Source organism: Centroberyx gerrardi, chromosome 24 (genome assembly GCF_048128805.1).
Source record: "Centroberyx gerrardi isolate f3 chromosome 24, fCenGer3.hap1.cur.20231027, whole genome shotgun sequence".
Taxonomy (NCBI): domain Eukaryota; kingdom Metazoa; phylum Chordata; class Actinopteri; order Beryciformes; family Berycidae; genus Centroberyx; species Centroberyx gerrardi.
Window position 1 is genome coordinate 21,621,202 of NC_136020.1, and position 10,500 is coordinate 21,631,701.

Here is a 10,500-nt window from a genome sequence, read left to right on the forward strand (position 1 = left end):
TTATCACATAACTAAGGCCCAGGAGCTTCGTCACACGTCACCTCCAAATTTTTCCTCTCTCTCTACATTGAAACGTCTAATATAGGTCAAAATGCCTAAAAATAACCTTAAAAAATCTCTCTCTCTCTCTCTCTCTGTCTCTCTCTCTGTCTCTCTCTCTGTCTCTCTCTCTCTGACTTTATGCAGTAGTGCCCTTCCCTCCCCCACTAAAGCACAGCATCTGTCTGGCCTTGGCCAGGTAGAACATCGGTCCTATGAGCAGGCCGAATTTGGGGAAGAACGCCGACCATTCAAGCAAATTACACTTGCTGTCATCATCCTGTATGACAATGATCATGGGAACCATGAAGACGACGGGCAGGTAGGACACCACCGCCGGCAGCACCACCGCCAACACATTCCCCACCGCCCGCCTCTTCAGGGGTGTAACAGGAGAAGCGTGGGAGCGGGAGGGGGCGTGGTCATCGTATGTGTGGGCGGGGCTTTGCCACCATAGTGACCAGACCACACCCCCAAGGCTGCCGAGCATGACTTGGAAGAGGCAGGAGAGGATGACGGAGATGGGCAGCAGAACGTAAGCCAGACCTTTGTAGAAAGCTGGAAGGCAGAAGAGATGAAGGGATTCATTTCAAAATGTAAAAATCCACTTTGGAAGAATGAAAATTATTCAGTCAATGTTTCAAGCAGATGATTCTACCCTCAAAAACAGAAATGTTTTATAGGAAAGATGACTTTATGGTGAGCAACCACATATTCATCTGCTGTTCAGTGATTTTTAGCTGCACAGTCTCCCATCACCCACCACCTTCACTTCCTATGGAAATAGGTAAAGCAGTCCCTGCTAATTCAACACAGTTTATTTTTATATCACATTTCATGCAACTTCTGCCAATCTCCTATGCAAAACTGCCAGACTTGGCCACATTACTTAGCATTTAGCTTTAGAGCTGCTAAAAGTTCTTATTTTCTCACTTTTGAGATAATGCTAGCTGCCTGCTATCACTCAACATAGTGTATGCTAAAGTGTTAGCATGGAGCTACTATCACTTGAATGTTAACGTGTTAGCATGGAGCCTACTACATAGTGAATGCTAAAGTGTTAGCATGGAGCTACTATCACTTGAATGTTAACGTGTTAGCATGGAGCCTACTACATAGTGAATGCTAAAGTGTTAGCACGGAGCTACTATCACTCAACATAGTGTTTGCTAAAGTGTTAGCATGGAGCCTATTATTACATATAGTGAATGCTAAAGTGTTAGTGAAAAGCTTTACCAACAAAATATACTGTAGGTCTATGTAGTTAAAAATGATTAAAGCAACAATGCAGATAAATTAATCGATTTAAAATTGTTGTGAATGAACATGGAGAATCCATAATGGACATACGTTGTAATCTTTCAGATATAACACCATTCGAAGAGATGCAACTTCTTTATCTTCCATTAAAATATTTTTTGACCGGATGCAACTTTTTTGCTTTCATTTACAATACTTACCCACACCGCCACAGTCTTTTTCCGGTATCTCTATTTTTCTAGCCTGGTTGTTATATATTTTGCCATTATTCGTGCACACCCAATTCTCCAATGGACCTCCATGATGACAACAAGCCAGCTGTGGTTGCTGGGAGATTTGCAGCTTTTATACTTTAAACATTCACCCAACACCTACCTGTTACCAGACTGCAGAGCAAGGTGAGCAGCCACATGACAGCAGAAACAGCCATCCGGTACTCCCACCTCCTCAGTCGCAGGTACAGCACGGGTCTCACCACCGCCACGAGGCGCTCAACACACATGCAGGTCAGCAGCAGGGGAGAGCCAATCAGGTTTAATATGCTGATGGCATCACTTGCCACTCTCAGTTGAGATGTGAGGATCTTCTGTATGTTGTTGGCTGAAATGTTTGGTGAATGGTTGGTTATAGGGTTTCCCCTTGGCTTTTGCAGAGTTTGAAGGCTCTTTGAGATCTCATAACAACCTTTATGCACAGGAATTAGGGCATATCATAAGCTTCTAATGCAAGAGAAGGATGAAAGAAAGTAACAAAGAGCTAAAGAAATATAAGAAAATGTGCTAGGTATCCTACATGATCTCTGAGTTTCATTCCAAAACTGGTGTCTTCTTTTCCAAGTGTTTTTGGCATAAAAGTAAAACACATTATGGGTTTCAGTTAAAATTAGGAGTTGTCATGACATGCTTACAAAAAAGTTGTGGATGTTGTGCAGAATCATCTGCCTTTTTAAAACATTGACTGATGAACTTCTAATTGCAACTTTTCCAAAATGGATGTATAACGTTTTGGAATGAAACACCTCAAATTTAGAGTAGAATAAGTAGAATCTGATGAAATCCCTGCAAACTCTGAGCTGTGTATGTTGGAGAAAACTTTAACAGGTATATGTTATTAAATTCATCGTACCTAAACAGCCTACTTATCAGCAGCAAGGTGTAGCTGAGAATTTGAACTCTTGGACTGATTAGCTTAGTGACCAAGCTCTGACCTTACCATTTTCAATAAGTAGTGTGTGACTGCGGCCCTTTGAAAACACACTGACAGGCGCCAGGAGCACGTATAGGAGGTTCATCACAACCAGGTTCAACCCTAGGACCTGGGACACAAAAGTTTAGGTTTATTCGCACATATAAAATGGTAAAAACTGAATAAAGGAGACGGGAATTACAACAAGGGAGCGAATACTGTGTTATAGGATGCCTGTGTTTTAGTTTAGGATTTTTGCAATGCCATCCAACCATCCATCCATTTTCTAGCCGCTTATTCGGCCAGAGTCGCAGTGGAAACAGGGAAAGCAGAACAGCCCAGACATCCTTTTCCCTGACATCTTCAGCAGATCGACTCCCTGGTCTTGCCTGGTTGCTGAGCTCCTCACCCTGACGTGAAGAGTGAGGCCAGTCGAGAAACCTAATTTCAAGGCTCACTCGTAACGGTGATCTCATTCTTCCGGTCGCTACCCAAATCTTGTGACTTCGCATGAGAGTCGCAAAGAACATGGTGGCTCAGCTCTCTCTTCACCACCATGGTCCAGTACAACTCCTATATCACTGCAGGCACTTTACCTAAGCAGCGGTCAATCATACGATCCTTTTTACCTTCTCTCCTGAATAAGACCTGTGATACCTAAACTCCTCCACTTGGGGCAGTTACACCCCCCCGCACCTGGATGGGGCAGGCCAGCTTTTTCTGGGAGAGAACCATGGCCTCAGACTTGGTGATCCTCATGCTAACCATGTCACACTCAGCTGTAAACTGCTCCAGTGCACACTGGAGATCACAGTCTAATGAAGCCAGAAGGACAACATCATCTGCAAACAGCAGCGATGCCACCAAACCGGACACTCTCCAGACCTTCACTGCAGCTTGATATCCTGTCCATGAACATCACAAATTGGAGAGGGGACAGGGCCCATCCCATGCCCACCTTGAACGAGCTTAATGTCAAGAATGCAAGCACAGCTCTCACTGCGAGTGCTTAGGGGACCGAATGGCTTGCAGCAGTGAGGATCTCCCACAAAATACCTTGGTGAACAAGGTAGGCCTTCCCAAATCTACAAAGCACATGTAGACAGGATTAGTAACCTCCCATGATCCCTCGATTATCTGTGAGGGGGAGAAACTGGTCCACTCTCCAAGAATCCACATTGTTTTTCCTGAATCTGAGGTTTGACAATCAGTCGAACCTCAGATTCAGAGTCTCTTTTCCAGCAACTTGGCATAGGCTTTCCCAGGGAGGCTAAGCAGTGTGATTCCTCGATAGTTGGAACAAAAAATTGTGAAATACGTACATGCGACTGAGATTTTTGCAAAGATTTATTGCAGTTAACCTCAGTGAATTAGAGATAGAGCCTGCGCACCCAGAACTCCATGCATACACTTTTAATGGTGACAACGTTTCTATCCAAGTTGGATATTCGTCAGGCGTGGCAACTTATAGATATGGCTAGCTGTGTATTATGGGAATTCCCAACACAGCCAGAATGTGCAACCCGTTCTCATCCCCAACTCGTCCTATGTTGACTCTTTGGCGTCGCTATAAACTGTAGTTTTGTGAAAAGGCAAACTGCTCAATATTACAAAGATGCAATACAATCTGAACCAAAAGGCTGATGTTATAAGAGGATATAACAAAAAAAATTACAAAATTATACTTTTGTTGGTGCTATTTTGCCGCAATTTCATCAGCTATGTTTCACGGGCAGAAAGAGGTATGTTCAATGACGAAACGGATTATGCAACGTTTAGAAATGGAACTCCCGGCTGCTTTCTTCTATTTAAATTGTGCTTATTGTAAAGTAGAGGTAACAATACAGTCGTTATAAAGTGCTATAAAGTTTATTGAGGTGCCACTGAAATAACTTGTTATATAGGTTATGAGCCAAATGTATTTATTTATCTAGCAGGTGACATCAAATAGTAAAATGCAAGCGATTTTTTTTTCCAATTTGGCCTTGAAATTGATCTACAACTAACCAAATTTAAAAAAAAACAATATTAGCACCAAAGAGCTCAAGCAAAGAAATGCAGCAAACCGGAATCCCTTATTTGGGCAGAAAATGTAGGTCAGACTGTGTTCGGTGGTCTAGGAGAGAAAGTTGTAGGCGTCCAATACTGCCGCGAGAGGTTTTACCATGGAGTCTATGGGACACCCGGTGCGTCCTATACAGATACGAAAAGGCACCTTTTGCGTCGGTATAGTGACGCCAAGGGATTTGACAAAGAGTCAACATAGGACGAGTTGGGGATGAGAACGGGTTGGAACGTGTCTTTGGATCAGATTACTTAGCTGAAGCTACCTGTTGCGCCCTAGATCATGGGGATAATGCATCTGAGTTCTTTAATTAATTTGTATTCCCTCCTAATCTTGAACGATACCTACCTTGGAGGCTGACAGGGATTTCCTTTCCTTCAGAAATAGCCAAAGCAGTACAGCATTAGCTAGCAATCCTATGATCAGGATGACGATCTTAGCTATTGTCCAGGCTGGAGCCACAGGGTTGCCTTGACACCGAATGATGGCGTCTTCGATTATGCTTGATAAAGTGTCGCCGGAGGTGGAATTCTCGTTTGTCGAGCTGTTGCTGTGCGCCTGAGACATGGTGTCACTCCGAAACAAATCCTGAAAAGCCAAAAGAGAGTGATTTATCATTGGTGGTTTAGGTCTCACTGATGATGAAAGGGGCAGATAAGTAGGATTTCTACTGCCCCGTAGCACAAAATATCTTAGGGTTGTTGATTAATACCAATGACTGAACAATTATTTGGATTCTGGCTTTCAAAAGTCACTGTCCAACCCGTTGTCTGTATCGTGATACATTACCTCTTCGCTAGAAGTCTGAGTCTCTGCTCTAATTGCGTTGCTTACTCATCTCCATTGTGAAAATGCAGCTTTACTGTTTGTGTCAGTTACAGGCCACCGTAGCTCAGGGGGACAGGTAACAGATGTTGATAAAGGTCATAGGCTACTTAATGCCCCTTTAACTGCATCTGACCTCCCAGAGAGGAAGCGCAAAAAACGTGCATGGTGAGAAAAGCTGTGGCCAAATGATGACTTGTCTAGGTTTTTAAATACCTAAATGACAAGGTGAAAGCTATCTTTACCTCCTCAAATATCACTCAGAAATATTTTTTCCTTGTATAAAGTTTCTAGTTCTTTCTCTTGCATGTGGCTCTTGTTGTTGCTCTTATTTTTGGTTGTAAAAGAGGCTTTGTGCACATCAAATGTCATCATCCCTGCTGCCTTTTCTCAGTTCCCAGGCTCTCTGGTCGCTGGCAGAAAGACAGCATGCTCTTCTGCTTTTCACTCTTGCATGGGGGAAACAGGCAGTTCAATGTTGCCTTGCTTATCGGCAAATATAAATACCTTGTAGAACATACATACAACATTTCAAAATCTTTGGGGTTCATTCTTTAATTCGGCATACATTATGATCCACTAAGCAAGAATTTCAACTTTTATAACTCTGCTATTCCTTTGTCCTTTTTCACCATAATCCACCCTGGGTGTGGTAGCAAGCAGCGCTAATCTGTTTTAAAAGTTAAAAGTGTACAATAAGTAGTAATAAATGCAGCTTGGTGGCTCAGATGAATGCTAAATTGAAACGAGGATCCTAACAATTCAGAAAAGGTCTCACGTGATGCTGTATGAGGAGTGTTTGCTTGTTGGCAGAGAAGTATAGAGGCTCGATCTGCATGAGCAAACACTGTCTACATTTCTAACTTCCATTCTTCAGGAAGAAATGTTAGCATTGTTATACATATCAGAATAATTTGGGGAGTTTTACTTGCAAGCTTGGGACAGTTTGGGGAGGTTGCTCCTGACCACAGATACAGAAAAATATCTGGAAAACCTGACATGACATTTGAGTTTCTTTTAACATTTTATTTATTAATTTCATTGTTCAAAAATGTGTTTTCTGGAAATAGATTCTTCATTTAAAGGCAGTATATGAGTTTCACCTACCATTGAACAGGTGTGGTGTGTCACTCTGTCTCAAAGAGCTGCTGACACGAAAATAATTTCATCAGTCTGGTTTCAGTGGAGAGTTTTAGTGTCCCATGATGGTTTAAATGCTGCTTCAGAGGCTTTTCCACCCTGATGAGAAGAAAAATTTTGGGGAAACCCTGAAAACTTGTCATTTTTTGGGGCATGAAAATGGTAAATTCCAAAGACATTGAGTATCGGCATAAAATCAGCTACGTATCTATTAGCAGCTCATATGCAAAAATATCTGTATTGGCTTTCAAATGGTCAAATCTTGCAAGCTAAAAGTCAATTCAAAGTTTTTTATACAGTAAATTGGTGCTAAAACTGCAGGATCATATTAAGACATCATCTGCCGACTGAATTAATCATAGACAAGTTTTACATATGATTTGATTCACAAAAAAGAATGCCACATGGCATGTGTGATATTCAAAACTGAAAATACTGAAAGTATTGAATATCATACGTATCATGTATTTCCATAATTATATTGCAAAATATTAAAAGTTTTTTTTCAATGTAAAAAAAAAAATACACCACCCTCCCTCTGTCCCACTGTCTCTCTGTAGTTTTTTTTGTTGTTGTTGTTTTGTTTTGTTGTATTATGTTTCATATGAGGTTTTGCTTTTGTTTTTTACCTCACCTGCTCAATATGCGTTTATAATTGCTGTTCTTCTATTTCTTCTTCTATCTTTTTAATTTGAGAATAAACGGAACTCCCCTCCTTACCTCTTTTTGTGCTTGTCTTCTTTCTCCTCCAGCCTCTCTCACACTGTTTAGTTAACTTATGCTTACTTACAACCCCATCAATAACCCCATCACCCCCCCCCACCCCCCACCCCTATTACACACACACACACACACACACACACAGCACAAACAGCACAAATGATGGATAAAAAACAAATGAGCAGGTGTTTAGTGTTGATGTTCCACCTTTCAATGCAAATGGCAGCCAAAATATATTTCTCACCTTTTCTGTACAGGTGGATTTCCATGGCTGGTGGCTCGCAGCCTGTTTTGACTGCCTGTTTCCCCGCGGGCCGTGCTTGTGGTCACTTCGCTTACTTCCTGACTGTTTCTGTGTTCCTGCCTGTTGCACATGGAGCCTGGATGTTTTTACTGCTTGTTTTTAGATGCAAAGCACCTCACGAATGCAGAAAACAACTCACTCACATGTTCGTTCATTCATTCATTCATTCATTCACTCACTCACTCAGCCTATCTTCCTCTAGTGGCCATTAGGAGGCATGGCAATAGCTGTGTTTACATGGAGCCTTTTATTCCACTAATAATCAGAATAGTAGCCCAATCAGAATAAAAATGACTCATGTAAGCACCTCAATCAGAATAAACCTTCCGTTTGAAATTAGTGGTATAACCCTTTTTTAATCCGTTTGATAGATCAGATTTTGACATGTAAACTAATTCTGATCACTTTCTTTGGTTGGAATATCTAAACTCTTTCTGCGCACGCTCACCCATTTGACGTAAGTGACGTCAATGACGTTTACTTTTTTCCCAGGAGAATTTGAATCATTGCGGGTACAAAAAAAAATGTCTGTTGTTGACATTTTGGAGATGTATGTTGTGATAAAACAGATCCTGTACAGACCCACGGTGTGTGTGTTCAGTTCTATGCACTGAAGCACTGCGACACGGTTAAATGAGGCTACCTAATTCTACTAACGTACACAAGGTAATAATGTTACCTACCGTTAAAGTTTGTAGGGCAGCAGAAGACGAGTTACTGTCTACAAATCCCCTTACTAACACAGGAGAGCTTGGAGCAAATTGTGGAATGTTAACTTTCACAAATCAGTCCCTCCAGGAACTTGCGATTTTGCGATCGCAATAATTAACGCAAATTCAAGAAACCTCCGCAATATTTGCGAGAGCTTGCAGTTTTGCAAAATTGCCGCAACTTTTCCGCATGAAATGGCCAAATCAACAGACCACTTGTGATTTGGACCAATTGTCGCATTCGGTGTCGTGGAAACTTACGTCATCGCAGCGCGCATTCAGGTGGAAGATGAACAAAGCTCACCTGCCAACAAAAATGACTGCCATAGACCGTGCAAAACAAAACAAAAGCAGCAAGAATCGAGGTGAGTGCAAAATTCAAGCTCTTGGAAGAGTTAATAGCTTAAACGGAGAGTGGGAGAGAATAGGGGGAGGCTGTGTGTGTGTGTGTGTGTGTGTGAGAGAGAGAGCGAGAGAGAGTGTGAGAAAAAAAAGAATTCCTTTGCTTGCAATTTTTCCCATTTCCCGCAATTTTACCGCAAAAAGAGCACATAAAACCTCGCAAATTGTATCGCATTTTTTGAGAAAAGCCGCAGCAAAATCAAGCATTTTTGGCCGCAATAATCACAAAAAAACTCAAAACGCAAAATCCTGGTGGGACTGACTTTTGTTTGTCACACACTGCGGAGACTCTGTGGATTGAGTTAAATGCTGCTGGTCTGCTCTGTGTGCATCTCCACATGACAGACATGACGCGCATCAGAGATCGATTTAGATCAATTTCTATACGTTGACCAACTTTTGATTTTGTGCCTCTGTATGGGCACAAAACACTACGTCTCGCAGTCAAAGACGCCCTCTAGAGGCCATCTGACGAACCGCATCATCTCACGAAGCGACAGAGGACTGACTGACAGAAAAACAGCAGTAAAGCAATAACCAAGCACCTCATGCAGGTCTATCTGTTAAAAACCCATGCCAGAGTGTTGGATTCGGTATTTTGCGCATGTCAGAAACTTTTATTCTAATTTCATACTGCAGCTAGTGAACCAGGATCTTTCACTCTGCAACACTGCTTTTCACATGTTTGTCTCATGTGTGAATATACTTAATGCATATAAATGATTAAAGCTTAATGTATATCATATTTTTGAAAACTTTCTTCCACAAGTACACAGACAACAACATGATCTCTGTGAACGAAACTCAGAAAGCTAGAAAGCATCTTCACACAAATGGTCCTTTCTCTACGGTAACATTATCGCACGTTACATGGCAGCGCTCTCGACTTGTAACGGCCAAAATCAGCATTTCTGAATATGGATTTCAAAGGGAAATATGGCCGCTCTTTCATTCAAGCTTCGTGTGAACTAAATGGACAATCTGATCCGTCTTCTTCATGTGTCAGCGTCCCTCTGCAGTCAAATGAGCTCATATCCTCTTTCAACCAGCGTGACACGATGATGTATGTACGTATAAATCACCGTCTGTCTCCTTCTGTCTCCTCCATCCCGTCTTTCTCTCTTTCTTCATCTATTTTCTCCCTCTACCTCTTCCTCTCTGACCAGAAATAGCACATTTGGAGAAAAAGAAAAACACAAGAGGAGCGAACTGTTCAACTAAACAAAAATCTCTTTATTCAGTTTTTATGGCAGTCTTATTATTGTACAACGGACACTTTAAAAGAAACACCTAGGCCATTGTAACCCCTCCTCCCAGAAAAGTCCATAAAGTGCAGATTTGTTAGTGTGTCTACTCAAACTGTCCAATAACAAATAAAAAAAGCCCCAAAGTTATAATATAAACTAACTAAAACAACAGTAAAGGGGCCCTTGCACCAAAGTTAATGATTCAAAATGCTGGTAAACAAAAATAAAGGTGATTTCATTGCTTTTGAGAAAACAGAAGCTCAAAAATATCCGTATCTGCTGTACGGAAATGAAGCTGAATCAGGTTTAGTAGATTTTTTTCAGAAGTCGCTTCATCTCACCAATCTACAAACCTGAAGGGAAACTTCATGCTCAAACTGTACGCAGAACATTTCAATACATCCTTAGTGCTTCAAGGAACGAGCAGCAATCCCACACAGTGTGTCAGACAGACCGTCATCAGAGACCATTTACAAAATAATACGTCACGTTTGTTTTAACCTGCTTGGAGTGCCAGATGGGTGGGGTTTCGCCACATGGGACGATACGAGTGCCAGAAGCTTTCTGACGATTCGAAAAAGCCAATTTTTGCGTAATTTTCTG

At 41.6% G+C, this 10,500-nt stretch overlaps 1 protein-coding gene across 1 annotated transcript; it reads right to left on the reverse strand.

Annotated features, from left to right (window-relative positions):
* Window positions 1–178: 178 nt before the first annotated feature.
* On the reverse strand, window positions 179–7,264 carry LOC139931258 (uncharacterized). Its single transcript, XM_071924719.2, has 5 exons — window positions 7,235–7,264; window positions 4,898–5,137; window positions 2,512–2,614; window positions 1,675–1,899; window positions 179–597 (listed from the first exon to the last, which is right to left on the reverse strand). The coding sequence occupies exons 2-5, from the start codon at window positions 5,114–5,116 to the stop codon at window positions 179–181; spliced, it is 966 nt and encodes a 321-aa protein (XP_071780820.2). The 5' UTR covers window positions 5,117–5,137; window positions 7,235–7,264.
* Window positions 7,265–10,500: the final 3,236 nt, after the last annotated feature.

Excerpts from the sequence above, each read along its gene's own strand:
- LOC139931258 (XM_071924719.2), bottom strand. The coding sequence starts at position 5,116 with ATGTCTCAGGCGCACAGCAACAGCTCGACAAACGAGAATTCCACCTCC. Across the intron at positions 1,900-2,511 it reads CACACTACTTATTGAAAATG|CCAACAACATACAGAAGATC; the intron begins GTAAGGTCAGAG and ends CAAACATTTCAG. Across the intron at positions 598-1,674 it reads GCTCTGCAGTCTGGTAACAG|CTTTCTACAAAGGTCTGGCT; the intron begins GTAGGTGTTGGG and ends TCTGCCTTCCAG.